At 39.1% G+C, this 15,460-nt stretch overlaps 1 protein-coding gene and 3 long non-coding RNA genes across 5 annotated transcripts; 2 read left to right on the forward strand and 2 right to left on the reverse strand.

Annotated features, from left to right (window-relative positions):
- Window positions 1–390: 390 nt before the first annotated feature.
- LOC149098686 (uncharacterized) lies at window positions 391–1,243 on the forward strand. Its single transcript, XR_016203544.1, has 2 exons — window positions 391–578; window positions 1,056–1,243. It is a non-coding gene; the product is annotated as an uncharacterized LOC149098686 (long non-coding RNA).
- Window positions 1,244–2,162: 919 nt separating this feature from the next.
- Window positions 2,163–8,080, reverse strand: LOC149098687 (EGF-like repeat and discoidin I-like domain-containing protein 3). The gene is made up of 5 exons (XM_089277174.1): window positions 7,757–8,080; window positions 5,188–5,326; window positions 4,160–4,485; window positions 3,270–3,413; window positions 2,163–2,302 (listed from the first exon to the last, which is right to left on the reverse strand). Exons 1-5 carry the CDS (start codon window positions 8,057–8,059, stop codon window positions 2,288–2,290), a joined length of 927 nt encoding a protein of 308 aa, XP_089133300.1. The 5' UTR covers window positions 8,060–8,080; the 3' UTR covers window positions 2,163–2,287.
- Window positions 8,081–9,232: 1,152 nt separating this feature from the next.
- LOC149098688 (uncharacterized) lies at window positions 9,233–12,555 on the reverse strand. 2 transcript variants are annotated; one of them, XR_016203541.1, is made up of 2 exons: window positions 12,387–12,555; window positions 9,233–9,468 (listed from the first exon to the last, which is right to left on the reverse strand). It is a non-coding gene; the product is annotated as an uncharacterized LOC149098688 (long non-coding RNA). The 2 variants fall into 2 exon arrangements; XR_016203540.1 differs by lacking the exon at window positions 12,387–12,555 and adding an exon at window positions 10,262–10,503.
- Window positions 12,556–14,347: 1,792 nt separating this feature from the next.
- On the forward strand, window positions 14,348–15,269 carry LOC149098689 (uncharacterized). The gene is made up of 2 exons (XR_016203545.1): window positions 14,348–14,544; window positions 15,022–15,269. It is a non-coding gene; the product is annotated as an uncharacterized LOC149098689 (long non-coding RNA).
- The last annotated feature ends 191 nt before the right edge of the window (window positions 15,270–15,460 follow it).

Here is a 15,460-nt window from a genome sequence, read left to right on the forward strand (position 1 = left end):
CTATATTCAAAACGAAAAAAGAAATAAAGTCAAAATTTGTATCATATGTTTTTTTCCAGGGGTTACACAATAGACTTTCGAGAAACATTAATATTGCGTCAAAAAGATTACTAAAATTTCCTACGAGCATCAAACAGCACATGCCAAGGACGCGCTCATGTCACGCCGTGCTTCACCTGCTATGAAAAAAGATGATATTTTAGAACTCTTTTATTGGTTTTTGTGTAGCTTTACCACTTTATTTTTGCGATTGAAGTGCTGAAATTGTCTGAAGTGTTCCGTGCGTCAGGCAGGTGCCAAGGTCTTGTAGTAGCCTGATGAAGTCTCGTCGATTGAAACTTTACTCCACCGGTATGAACACCTGAGCGGCATATTTTTATAAATACTATAAATAACGAGGTAGTACTGCCATAGACAAGCTTACTTTTGCTGGGAAGTTTGTAAAAAAAATTACCCGCAAAATGAAGATTCAAGCTCCTCTATTTTTCGTTTCTTTACTACCGTTCACGGGCCTCATTCAATTTGGCGAGGGATCATTTGGTGTGTTGCCGCCGGGAAGACGACAGCTAGAAAGAAAGGTTTGTATCACTGGGATAAATAGAGAGAGCTTTGCTCAGTTACATGTATCCCAACTTATTTATCATTAATTATAAGACAGGAAGCCTGGGCTGCTTTTTTCACTATAGAAAGTTACCGTCACAACACGACAGGTACTCGAGAGAGACTGATTGGGGAAACCCAAAGACTTTATTGGCAACGTGCCGAAAGAAGAAAGAGACCCCTGGGTAGGGTGGGCTGGGTCTTTCTTTACAATACTGACACGAATTTCGATAACGCGAGGGAAGCCATTAACTAAGCAAGCTGATCAGTCACGATACATATAACAATACCGTCTTGTGTATGACCCGCTGGTTGGGTAACCATGGCAATTACTATAATTTTTCAAAGCATCAAAACCCTCTACAAGGATGACTCTCAGCAATATCAGGTGGCGTCTAGTTCAAAAGGAAAAATGGCTAATTTGAATGATGACAATTAAATCTTTTATTTAACAGGTCCATAACACGGCCAGGAGCATTTGTAAGGAAATCAGACGTTTGAACTGTGAGAGAATGAAACTGAACCACTGACCAATGAAGACACGCTCGTAACGTGATGTTCATTGTAAATATTACTTAAAAGAATGTAACACTTAAATAATTTCCGGGCAGAAATGATGAAATAAAACATTTTGTAAACTTCACGTACTATCAGAGAAAATATTAAGAAGATAGAAGGTTAGTCGGCATGCATAGGTCCGCAATGCGCACATGCAATGGGGACGAACGAGTCAAGGCTTAGCATTATCGTCCAGACGCAATCAACCGAGTGACTTGGTAATGGTACATTATTACTGGAATAAGTTAGTACAGGGGGTCAATAACTAGCAACAGCCAATCAGATTGCTCCGTTGCCCGTCCAGTATTGGAACGTGCACTGTCCTGAAGGACCCCGCACGATCATCCTTGAAGACTTTGTAGTAGTTCTATGGCTTACGTTTCTGAAAGAAATTTCTTTCAAACAGAAGATTTCTTTTCGTTTTCTTTGCACCCTTCTTTCCCTTCTTTAGGCATATATTTAGTAAGATTGCCCATCTTATCTCAATTAGGAGAATGGTGAGTTATTTTTTTCTTGTATTTTTCGAAACAGAGCTTGGTGGGGAACATTGAGAGAAAGTTAGAACAAATCGTTCGAAAACTTGCATTTCTGAACAATCGCCTTAAGTGCACAAAAACCCAGGCCGTTGTTTTGCCGGGGCATGTCAACTGGCGACAGTCTCTCTAATTTTGCTGCGTTTATTGTTTCGCTTGCAAATACACTGCTCCTATTACCTTAAGATGAAGTTATTAATTGAATTGTTGAGTAAAGAGCAAATTGTAATTAGTTTGGAGATTTTTTGCCAAGACCCGACGCCAGACCCTGAAAAAGTCTGCCATGCAGACTTATTCAATCACAGCTTGTGCATGTGTAACTCATCACATCAACCCTGTTGTAATGGCTTTGCTGCACTTGTTTGGTAGTTTTTGACAAAACTAGATGAATTTCCATTACTGAAAAGATGTCTATTTCTGCCCCTTTAAGATGGTTCATTGAGAGGTAAGTCAGTAAGTAGACAACAAACATTCAACCCAACACCTTTATTTCAGTTTCAACTAAAATGGTTTCATACAAGTTTCTTCAACTATGAGAAAAAAAAGTAACACCATGTATATCGCTTCTCGTGTCACCTTGAGTGAGGGCTGGTTAGCTATCCTTGAATGCCCTGAAATAAAATAAGATTCATTGCGTTTGTATTATTTTTCTCAACTGTTGTCGAGGTTTTCCTCTTGAGAAAGTAAGTTTGTATATCGGTACTCTTTGGCGAAATAGGTAGAAACAAAATACACTATCAGATTGCGTCCAGACTTGATATTGTGGTCAAGTTCTTTTTTAATCATATGTCTCCTGACGTAAACCAACAACAAACTTAACCCACTTAGAGTCTTAGACCCACTTATGACGCTTTGTCCAGGATTCGAACCCAGGCCACATCGGCGGGAGGCGAGCGCTCTCACCACAGCGCAATCTCTGCTTCTCTCCTCCCAGCTATTACTATATACTGGGACGTCGACGTTTAAGAAAACTACAAAGGGAACTGCAACGGGAACTTTGCGAAACAAACCGTTTGACGAGCAGTACAATGGCTGTTGCACGTTGCGTTAAAATTCCTGGTAAATTTCTTTGTCGCCCTTTGCAATACAACATTATATGAGCAAGTGCTGCGTTGTCTGAAGAAGGCGATGCACGACGGCTATTTTTTTAAATTTCTATTTCGGTTATAACACTGTTGCAAATTAAGTTTGCGCAGTGGGAAACAAACTTAATGGCTTAAGAGTATCGCGAGATTTGTGGGTAAAATATAGATTAGTTTGTAATCTACGCTGTCCTCTCCTCGGCGTTACCATCGTGGGTACGTTAACTCTTTATTACCATAGCAACGGCAGAATTAGGCAGCAAATGGATTGTGAACCACGTTCCTATACCTTTGTTACTTGATGTACTAACATATCAGTTATTTCTCACTTAAAGATAACAGGACCCATTCCGTGAAAGTCCCCATAGAGAGTTCGATCTCTTTCCACAGGGGTAACCCATTCACCCAGTCCGCCCATTAGAGAACGCGTGTGACATGCTTTATGTCCACTGTGTAATTCCTTGAAATCATGATTTGAGCTAGACGTTTTACTCACCTTTATGGAACAGCCAAACAACTCGACACGCATGCTCATCCATCCATAGTAGGACACTGGGTGGATTTTGACCAGATTGGCATAGAAGGGCGGCAGCATCTCGTGCGCGACAATGGAGTTGCGATCAAAGTTTCCTGCAAAGACCTGTATAGAGTAAACAGGATATTTAAGCGCTTGTTTTCTCCCCTGTTATCTCGTATGCGTCACACTCTAACGTGTGCATTCCAAACTTTTGGCAAAAATCAATACATTTGTGTTGCAATTTTTATGGTTGATTTTCTATAGCAGCTGGGAATCGCTGAATTCGCCGGCTTGATGCTCGCTTGTTTTGCCATACGCGAGCAATCTCTCTTGAAAACGCTGGATTATAATTTGTCCACAGACAAGTCAAAATACACATATAATTGCCTCAGGTTTTCGAGGGATTGTGAGAGTTGAACTCTGTACTTAGCACGACACTGATCTCGACTAAAAAGATGACGACATTTTTGTAGAAACAAGTGAGTGGTGTATTGAAAGATTCAACGTATACGTTTGTACTCTTCTCCCGAGTCCATGCAAATCCACATAATCGAGGTCAGAACATCGGTTATCCATGGGCGGTTTTCACTTGAGCGTCGTTGGTTTTGCATAACGACGCGTAAACGATTGGCTTAAAAAATTCGCGCCACTTCATGATTCAATTTTGACTCACTCGCACACACATTCCCGCGCTTCGCGTCAGCAGCACATATTTGCTTGGATCGTGTTTTGAGTAGTTGAATTCTTCAGGGTCCTTAGTGCTTGGCCAGAGTGTTCACTTTAGTTTTGGTTTTACGACACGCAATTAAAAATCCCTCTGTATATTTTTGAGCTCTACGTTGATGATGTTAAAGTGTGCAGCCGTATACCTTTTTCTTTCCATGGATCATCACGTACACCCAGTTGGAATTGACAGGGCTGTAGGAAATAGCATAACTAGTGACCCATTGATCACTATCTTGTCTTCCTTGTGTGACTACTTTGGTGACAGTTGTCCCTCCGCCGAGATCAATCTGTAGCCATTGATGAGCATCAACTTTCTTGACACACCACGCACCTGCATTACCTGCTCTGGCTTCAAGGTTTAAACGGCCGAGTTTTGCGGCGTGGTAATTGTTGTAAACAGACGAGGCAGTTATGGCGCCATCTTGAATTCGGCCATCTTCCAATCCGAGCGACATAAGACAATGATGAACTAGACAAATAATAAAACATGGAAAGAAACCATCGGACTTTAACGGGCGAAAAAATAATATCATTCTTGGGTTTAGTAAATACTGAAACAGATATGATTAACTTTACTTCTGGATGTCGATAGGCAACACCACATATCAGAGTGACAAAGAAGTGATTTTCATAAAGAAAAAAGCTCCCTTGAAAATGTACTCAAATAGCGGGAAAGTCGTTCCCCCTCTTGGCTAATTAGATGATGTAATTTTTCATTTTCCAAGCGATGAATTTCATAAGGGAACCCTGCACTTTAGAGGCGGAAACTTCGGTGAGTGGCTAAACTTAGTCCACGGTTTTTATTAGCGCTGACAGAAAATAATACTTTTTGTCAACGTTAATAAAAACCTTGCACGAAGTTTTATACGTGTTTTGGAGTGACCTTACCCTTTAAGCATTTATTTCGCTTTAGTGTTTTTCTTTTCGTTTCGCTTTATTTATAGCCGTTTTTGTTTCCCATAGTTGAACCAGACCTTCGATCGAAACTACATGTACACATCTTCGAAAGTACAGAATTCAAACCTAGATCTCAGATATCTCCGAATCTTGTAACGAGATCTTTGTCACGCCGACGAATAAAGTTAAAAGCTGAAAGATTTATTCAATTCTACAGGCTCCCTTTTTTATTTTTTTCGTCAAAGCTTTCTTAATTCTGTTCGCCATTTCTTACCATTGCATCCATACAGCTCAACTCGCATGCAGATGTGACCATACCAAGTCCTGGGATGGAATCGAACGTACTTGGCTTGGATGCGTGGGTGAAGTAAGTGATGGACAGGTGTGTTGCGGTCAACATTTCCACCAAACACCTAGAAAACAAATGATGCCGTGATTGTGTTTGTGAGTATAACGTAACTAGCCAGGAACTTAAGAAATTAATTCTTTGGTTACAGACGCCATACAAGCAGATGCATCAACGGAATGGAAGCGCGCCAACAAGAACAGTTTCAGCTCACTAGGGCTTCCGTTTGCGCTCTCCTCGAACAAGATTTACCCCCTTTCCAATAAAAACATCCTTTTAAGGACGTTCGCGAGAAAATTTTCCAACATTGATTTTTCTCGAGACTTTTACCACTGTGAGATGATGAGTTAATTATGTCAGAAATGTAAAAAGAATGGGGGGTCACCGACTTCGTTTTGGAGAGAACATGCCCGGAAGAACACCCTAAATCTGAAAAAAATCGGGCTTCGTTAGCGAATAAGACCACAGTGTCTGGAAGCCCAAATATATTGCAATTAGATCTTTGAAGTGGAATGTTCTCTGCCAAATATTGTGTAAGTGGAGCTAGTCTAGCTGGCGAGGTTCCTTAAAGAATAAGAACAAGAACAAGCATTTAGCGACAGTAGTTTCACGCGCCTTAATTGCAGCCGCAAGATTTCAGGATTCGATGTCCCGTGGACAGAAATCTTGAATTTTTTCTAATTCCCACATCATTTTTTGTTCATTTTTGGACAATGTCGAGATAACTGTAAATAAAATCTGTTTCTGGAAAGAAAAGCAGGGGTCGCCGAACGTGCAAGATCGTTAAATCCAGGCAAAGCTATAGCAATGGCCATCTGCCCCATCATTGTTCATTTTATCACTTAGCGCGCGCTCTCGATCGTGCATAACGTGGCGTGTAAATTTGCGTACACAGTAAGGATGCGCAGAAACAATTAGCGCGAACGTCCTTAATATGGAGAAGGCGTCGTTTCATTGAGCTACCACGTACTGTAATGAACACTATATCGAGGCTTCTCTAGTTAAGTGAGTAATCTTAATTCTTTCTGATTCGCCAATTTGTTGCTTAACAATGACGTCATTAGTTTTTACACGTGGACGTATATAGATAGTGTTAGCGGCATATTCCCGCCAGTAGTTCGAGTTTCAGTTATCGTGCACAGTACGTTTTTTTAAGTAAATTAAGGTTTAAGCTACCCTTGACTATTTAGAGTGCAAGCGGGAACCGATGTGTAAGTACAAACTATCTTCTATGCCTGCTTTTAGTATAAGTTTCAAGTTTTGACGTTTTTTAAACTTAAGTACCTTTAGTCTCGGTTTTTTATACGACAGCCTACTGTACTAAGTCCAACACGTGGCAGAGCCCCAGTTTTCAAGTTTTTATTTCATCTTGTTTTTTGTGATAGATCTTTGTAGTTTACACTCCCCCTAGCTTAGGTTCCTATTTAGCAACTTCCTATAAGAATCTCTGGTAATTCAGTTAAAGTCCTTTCCTTGCTAGTAAATGCCCACATCGCTTTCAGTGGCGCTCACGCAAGCACGTTTTTATCGCATCGTGCAATTTTATTGCTTTCAAGATTTTAGAGTGTTATCATTTATTGTATTAGGACAGTTAGCAGTATGCGTATCTGCTTGGGATCACTGATGATTTTCATTGTATCTTTACTGAGAAGTGTGACTGGAAGTATTGTCATGTCGCAGTTATGACTGGAATGTTTGCTATTATTGTGTCGTAACTCTTGTCGTCTTGTAATCTTCTATTATCTAGTAATTAGTTTATTCATTACATTATATTTCAGTTTACGTTCGATTATCGTCAATTAAATCATCATCAATCACAGCTGATTTTCCGTGATCTCTGGCTTTATTCGATTAGTAAAGCATCTCCCACACACGCTAGTCTCATCGCGACAAGTTGTCTAGCAAGTGACAATTCAGCCTTTCAACAGTCGCCGTGAACCTGACGTTACACGTGCAATGCTGAAAAGAGGTTGACGAGAAGGAAAGTGTAATGGCCACTCGCAATCTGTGCTTTCTTCCATTGCATACCGCGTGTTTGCTAAAGCAATAATCAAATGACGCGGGCATTCGCCTCCGTTCGCTGCGCAAATGTTCGTTGTCTGTTTGTGTTCACGCGTGATCACTTCAAAGTCATACGAAATTACTCTGTTATTCAGCTTGAAGCACAAGCAAATCGTAGTCGTCCCGCCATCTTTAAAAAGTCACTCTTTACTTTGCTTGGGAGAAGACTCGCCCCTACTTTGCACTTGTTAGCCAGTTCTACGTCTGTCCAGTGATTTATAGCAGGTCTGAGTCAGTGCATTGAATTAATCCCTTCCCATTTTTTTCCATATGCAATTACCCGATTTTTAATACGGTATCTAATGTAAAGTGTTCGCGGCTGATTACGAGCGTTCGAAGAAATTGACTAGAGGGTTGGTTTAACAACGAGCAGCGCTTATCTCCTTCAAGAATATATGACAATTTGAAGTTTTTTTTCTTAACACTACAACAGCACCTTGATTTGTCCATCAGAGAGTCGGTACCAGGCCCAGTTAGAACCATCCACACTGTGGGACAAACTATAACTCATCACCCAGTGGTCACCATCATACCTCCCCTGAGCCACCACTTTGCTCACTGTGGTTTCCCGTCCAAAGTAAACCTGCAGCCATTGGTTGGGATCATTTTTGCGCGCACACCAGGCCCCTACCCTACCCTTACTCGGGACTGTATTGAGGCGAGATTGCTGAGGAGCATGATTGGCGTCATACGATGTTGACGCTGACAATGCACTGTCACTCAGATGGCCACTCTCCATTCCCAGGGACAGAATGCAACTGCAACCATTTTCCACAACACAGAACTCTAATCCTGTTGTTGTGTTACAAACCAAACCAATTAAATTTGTGCGTTTTACAGTTTATATTAGGTTAGCTCTCAGCATTCTAGACAAATTACAATTCCTCTCGGCACAGTTTCGCTGTTTTGTCGCCGTGAAATTTGAATCCCTAGGCACTCTTGCGTTGACTTCGCATTCGGTTGGCATGAAATCAAAATCTTGGATCAAGGAGAATTATGAAGGCACATGTAGGAGTGGAGAATGGTCCCTCAAAACTCATGGGTGTCGCAAAATTTTCGTACAGTTTCCTTTTTTTAGCGGCTATGTGTGTCTTGCAGTCTCGACTTTTTTTTTTTTTTCGATGCTGTCTTAAAGTTTCATTTTGTTTTTTCAAGGCTAAGAAAGTCTTCAAGTCCTGATTTATTTGTTGGCTTTTATAAAAAATAAGGTCTGATCATCTTACAGTCTGAACGTCTCGCACTCGCATTTAAAACACTCTTTAAGTCTCGGTCTTGCAATTCAAAACAGCAAAATGTCTCGGGCTTCCCCAGAAAAACGCTAGTTTTGCCTTTTCGCAAAGCCTGCCATCGACCATTTACCACCCTACATGTCATGGGTCAATAGACCAATTTCGATATATTAAAATTCAGCCTAACACAATAGACCTCAGCACGAGGCTCTGGGGAATAAACCCCACAATCTTTGTATTTATTCCCCAGAGCCTCGTATTGAGTTCTATTGTGTTAGGCTGAATTTTAATATATCGAAATTGGTCTATTGCATGCGATTTTTTTTTTTTTTATCACCACTCTCATTTTGGCTAATAAATTAGCCAAATAAATTAGCCAAAATCGCTCAAGGCTACAAATTTTGAGCTTTTTAAATAACCATGCAATTCGAAAGTGCAACCCAAATTCATATCGCTTAGTACGGTTATTTAAAACGTAAGATTTACTCATTATATCTTAACTACCCATGTAAACTCTTCACATATTCTTTGGAAGAGGAAACAAGGTGAGGTGAAGGAGCGGGGGAGGGGAGAGACGTCTTTACAATTACCAGACGATTGACTGTCCTATCACGTGATTACAATTGGACTGTTCCAGATGCATTTATGAATTGCTTGCCAAAGTGTGATGAACCAAACACCGCTTGTTATATTACCTTCTTTTATTACTCTTAAGTTAAACCATAAAATGCTTATTTTACATTTTTGAGAGAGAAATTATTGAACCGATTAATTCTTTTTAGTAATCTTCAGTATATGCGTCTTGTTGGGGAACAGGCATCAATTCTGGGAGTCTCCTTTTGGGTCCGTCGTTCAGTTTCATTCCCTCACAATCCAAGCTTCTGGCTGCCTCACAAAGGCTCCTGGCTGTTACTTCAAACTGAAAGGAAAATTATAGAAAAATATTAGTAGGTTTTACGAGGCTGGGATCCAGATAAACTACACTGTTAAAGAAGAATCCCGGTTTTTCTTTAATCTCCAAGGGAAACAAAAATTGGTTTGAAAAATCGGTCCGTTCAAGATATCATGGGTAAAATTAGTATTGGACTTGGTGATGGATACGACTTTTGATTCGAAGAATCAGAAATTTGTAAAATGGAGGGTTCTAAACACCAGGATTGTATATTTCAAGACTTAAAGGGCGACTATCATGAATATGACTTCGTAAAGTCAAAAACCAGAAAATATCTTAAACTTTGATGGAAACAAGAAAATAATGGTCTAGTTTTGTTGAATAATACTAACGTAGTACACGTTACCTAGTAGGAAGATGGGCACTATTGTGAGTTACACAAGCACGAGGTTTTGATGTGACTTGAAACGTCTTTGCTTCTTGGAAAATCGATAGCACTTAACTACAAATGGCTCTGCCGTCAACAGTTCAGTTGATATCTTTATGTAGGTGCTTTCGGCATACTTTAATTTGCGTATGGGCGAAGGGACATAGCCGTAATTTAAGTACCATTTTCATCAAGAAGATAGCAAAATTAACAGGACTGTACACCTTTATACCACTACATTTTGTGTTGCTCCTGTTCGGCGTGAACCTTAGGTGTAGTCGTTTTCATTGAAATAGGTTTGCTCAAAATCGAACTAAAAAACAATCGATGGCGGGCGAGAAATTTCTGAGCAAATAACTGGTTCAATCGTTCTTTTATTCCCGGGATACAAACCTTTCCGTGGGGTTCCCTTCTTCTCTTCCCCGGTGGTAATGTCCCAAGCCCCTCGGTTTCCTGAACGAAAGCGAAGGCGAGCAACAGCAGGGAAGCAATGAATAAAAAACCTTGGATTTTCATTTTGCAGTCAATGCTTCACTAGCTAGCAAGCTAATGATGTCGTGGTGTTATTTATAAGAACGTCTGGCGGTAAACGTGTACGACTAGAGATAATTCGCTTTTCTTGAATCGTCAAGATCGTCGAAGATGAATTCACTTTGTTTAAAAGGATGAAAAGCAATCTGATTATCCACTTTAGTGGACATTTTATTTCAACGCGTTTTGCACCTATCGAAACACTAAATAACCACTTGATGGGAAGGATGGAAATTTGAAATCAATTTAATTCTTCTTCTGAGTGTCAAAACCATTTTTGTCGCGAGACAGATAGTGTTCATCTTGTCACCAGCTAGGATTTCAGTTATGAGGTTGAATTTTAGACGATTTTCTCAGCTACCTAAGAGTTAAAATTTTGCCCAATTCTCAGCTATCAGTTTTTAATTACATAAATTAAAACTGTTCACATCTTAGATCTCACCCATCAGTTTTCACGATTCGTCATTACTTGGCTAACAGTAAAATATTCTGACGAATTTTCAGCTATCAGCTGAGCCCCATCCTCTAGTCATAATCTCACAGCCAGGATACTTTTGACATTCCTGATTCTAGCTGTATGCAGGACGCGTGCCACATATGAACCTAGTACGGTGTAAATGGCCTAACTCTTTAAGATTTTCTCGCAGTTCATTGGTTAGAACGCCCGATCATTTTGTGGGAGGTCATGAGATTGACCCTTATCGTGAACTCTGATTCATATTCCTTTGTCCAAAGCTCGCGGCATCCTGAACTTTCGCATCTTTCCTATCTATTTATAGAGCAAAAAATTTACTATCTCGCACTATTTAGTCACAACACATTCTGTCTTTAATACGCAAACCGAAACAGTTTTTATTTAACCATTTTTAACCTCAGTTAGTAGGTAGTAATAGTATTTGTAATTTAGTTCTAGTTTTAAACTTTAGTTGTAGTCTTTTAGCTTTTAGTACTTCTGTATTTTAGACATTTAAGATATATTTTAGACTTTTCTTTTTAGAAAACCCTCCTGAAAACCATCTCTAGGTGATTGGAGGCCTCCCTTTAAAATAATAATTTATTAGTATAATTTATAATTATTATTATTACAAAGTTTCCTCAGAGAGCCTTTTCGAGAAATCTAGCTGCCAAAATATTTATTTAATTCCTTGAAAACTATTTTGATATGTTGAGGATGATATTCACAAGTGGACATGGCGCCTATTACTCGCAGAGACAAAGCGAAGATAGCAGTCACACCAGAGATCTGTTAGCCACCATTAAAACAACTTTTATCATGCAGTTGTGCATGCACGAAAAAGGCAGGGCGACGTTTTCTTTATCTGCCTCTGTGTCTCAGAGAAATCGCTGAAAACTAGTTGCAATTTGATTGGCTAACTCCATTTTGACCATAAATGCAGCAAAATGCTTCCCTTTAATTACTTTTGGGTGACGCTTGAAAACCTTAGGACACAACTATATTTCACTCTTCGCATTTTTGTACATAATCCCTAAGAAGTTGTTTGATCCTTAGTGGAACTCGACAATCCCGGCCTTATTTTTATCGCAGATAATATAATGTTGGTCTTTGCAAAAAAAAACAAAAAAAACAAAAAAAAAAAACCTCTGAACATACCAGTAGGATTTATTTTATAGGTTCCAAGAATTTTTAAGAGTTCAGTTTGTAATGATGTTATTTCTTCATATCTTTTTTTCATAGAATACAAACTCAAAAGCGAAAAGAAATAAAACCTTAGACTATTTTGTAGGTACGTTTCATTGTCAATGAGATCAGTGCAGAAAACAAACAAAAACCAACAAACAACAACAACAAAAAAGGACCCAAAAACATCAATTTGTTAGCAAGTAATAGCCACATGTACAAAGAATATTAGTGGATGTATTGATTAATGCTAAAAAGAATTAGTAAAGTTGCGATCACGAACTCTCGGAAAGGGATGTATCACTCTCCTTATATATTAATTTTGTGTTTTATCCCAGGGATACAAACCTTTCTCGCCAGCTCCCTTTTACCCGACGGCAATAATCCGAAAGCCCCTTGGGTATCTTGTACGAAGGCAGTGCATAGCAGGAAGGCCGTGATGAACAAAAAGGTTTGAATCTTCATATTTTTAACTTGCCTTTCACTAATGAACAGGTAACTGACTATGGTGAGCCTTTCTGAGCTCCAATGCTATATTTATGGAGACATCTCGCGAGGGGAAGGTCGGTGGGACTTCAAAACAAGCCCTTTGTGATCAATTAATGCATAATTGTTTTCTAATTCACCTTCTTGAATGAGGTCAGTAGAACTGCATTAAACACTTCAGTTAGTTAACATTTGAAAACATCACACGCAAGACAAGAGGTCAAATTGCCTTTGCCGTGATACTTCAAGTCATTCAGGTCTTAGCTTCCAATTCCAATTCAAGGTTTTCACGGGAGTTGAGAGCCAGGCACACAAGACTCACTCTCAAACCTCTTCGTGGCCATCAGACAGCAGACTGCAGGCAGTGTTGTTTGTTAATTGTAATGCGCGTCACGTCCGCACCATAGGAGGTTACAGCCTGTAGATATGTTTTAAAATTCAAATAAAACATTTTATTGATTTTTTTTTTAACTGCTGGAAGAAATTTTACCAAGTTACATGTTTCTTTTTCAAAAACGTCCTTATTCTTTAGCATGATAAACAGATTTACCCAGGGGCGCACCGAAGAACTCAGTCACGGAGCAGTCCAAGAAACAAGCTTAAAATAATACATCTTAAACGTGTTAGATTTTAAACTTTTTTTTTTTTCATGATAGGCAGTAAACTGAGAAACTTGAGGCCTTCCACAACCACGTCAAAACTGAGTCAAGAATTGAGATATAAAATTAAAATGTGGACAAAATAGTAAAGAAAGAATTAGACATTTTCGCACGCAAATGCAGCAAGGAAGTGTTACTCTTATAGTGTTAAGAAGGACACAATCACATTTTATATTTATTTAGTTTGTCCAATGTGAATATATGGGACAAGTCGCGGCCGGAAAAGAACTTGGTCCATACGACAAGAAGTTTTTTTAACATAAACGTTTTATGTGAAAGCCTGACCTATTAGCTTTGAACTAAAATGCAAATTGTCGAGTGTTGTTGTACAAACTAAAACCCATTTATCTGGATTATGAAATATCCAAGTGTGCTTTTAACCTGTTTGAAGTCGAGTTAAGGTCAAGTAAATTCTGTGGTCATCACGAAATAAAATTACGAATAAAACCTTAGGTCTGTTTCAAGTGTTGAGCGCACCTTATGTGCTAAATCTACCATCTGTTGAGATTGACCGAAAACTTATTGGTTCAAAACATTTGCAACTTATGAAAAAATGACAATTTTTTGTCGATCAAGACCTTGGCAACTTGTAAGCTACCTTAAGTTTTAATTTTCTGAAATTCAATACTGCGTGCACGTTTTTCTTAAAATCTGCTCATATGACTGTACCTCGGAATTTTGATTCTGATTTTAAAAAGCATCCATATCGAAAATAAAATAAAAATTGGTAGGACATATATCTCGCGAAAAACAGAAATTAAAAATAAAAATGAGAAAGTTTGTCTATATTCAAAACGAAAAAAAAATAAAGTCAAAATCTGTATCATATGTTTTTTTCCAGGGGTTACACAATAGACTTTCGAGAAACATTAATATTGCGTCAAAAAGATTACTAAAATTTCCTACGAGCATCAAACAGCACATGCCAAGGACGCGCTCATGTCACGCCGTGCTTCACCTGCTATGAAAAAAGATGATATTTTAGAACTCTTTTATTGGTTTTTGTGTAGCTTTACCACTTTATTTTTGCGATTGAAGTGCTAAAATTGTCTGAAGTGTTCCGTGCGTCAGGCAGGTGCCAAGGTCTTGTAGTAGCCTGATGAAGTCTCGTCGATTGAAACTTTACTCTACCAGTATGAACACCTGGGCGGCATATTTTTATAAATACTATAAATAACGAGGTAGTACTGCCATAGACAAGCTTACTTTTGCTGGGAAGTTTGTAAAAAAAAATTACCCGCAAAATGAAGATTCAAGCTCCTCTATTTTTCGTTTCTTTACTACTGTTCACGGGCCTCATTCAATTTGGCGAGGGATCATTTGGTGTGTTGCCGCCGGGAAGACGACAGCTAGAAAGAAAGGTTTGTATCACTGGGATAAATAGAGAGAGCTTTGCTCAGTTACATGTATCCCAACTTATTTATCATTAATTATAAGATAGGAAGCCTGGGCTGCTTTTTTCACTATAGATAGTTACCGTCACAACACGACAGGTACTCGAGAGAGACTGATTAGGGAAACCCAAAGACTTTATTGGTACGTGCCGAAAGAAGAAAGAGACCCCTGGGTAGGGTGGGCTGGGTCTTTCTTTACAAGACTGACACGAATTTGCGATAACGCGAGGGAAGCCATTAACTAAGCAAGCTGATAAGTCACGATACATATAACAATACCGTCTTGTGTATGACCCGCTGGTTGGGTAACCATGGTAATTACTATAATTTTTCAAAGCATCAAAACCCTCTACAAGGATGACTCTCAGCAATATCAGGTGGTGTCTAGTTCAAAAGGAAAAATGGCTAATTTGAATGACGACAATTAAATCTTTTATCTAACAGGTCCATAACACGGCGAGGAGAGTTTGCAAGGAAATCAGACGTTTGAACTGTGAGAGAATGAAACTGAACGACTGACCAATGAAGACGCGCTCGTAACGTGATGTTCATTGTAAATATTACTTAAAAGAATGTAACACTTAAATAATTTCCTGGCAGAAATGATAAAATAAAACATTCTGCTTAAAAGAATGTAACACTTAAATAATTTCCTGGCAGAAATGATAAAATAAAACATTCTGTAAAGTTCACGTATTATCAGAGAAAATATTAAGAAGATAGAAGGCCAGTCCGCATGCCTAGGTCCGCAATGCGCACATGCAATGGGGACGAAGGAGCCAAGGTTTAGCATTATCGTCCAGACGCAATCATCCGGGTGGCTTGTTAATGGTACATTATTACTAGAATAAGTTAGTACAGGGGGTCAATAACTAGCAACAGC

The sequence above is a fragment of the Orbicella faveolata genome, unplaced genomic scaffold (genome assembly GCF_042242905.1).
Source record: "Orbicella faveolata isolate gen_17 unplaced genomic scaffold, um_ofav_v1 contig_46, whole genome shotgun sequence".
NCBI classification, from domain to species: domain Eukaryota; kingdom Metazoa; phylum Cnidaria; class Anthozoa; order Scleractinia; family Merulinidae; genus Orbicella; species Orbicella faveolata.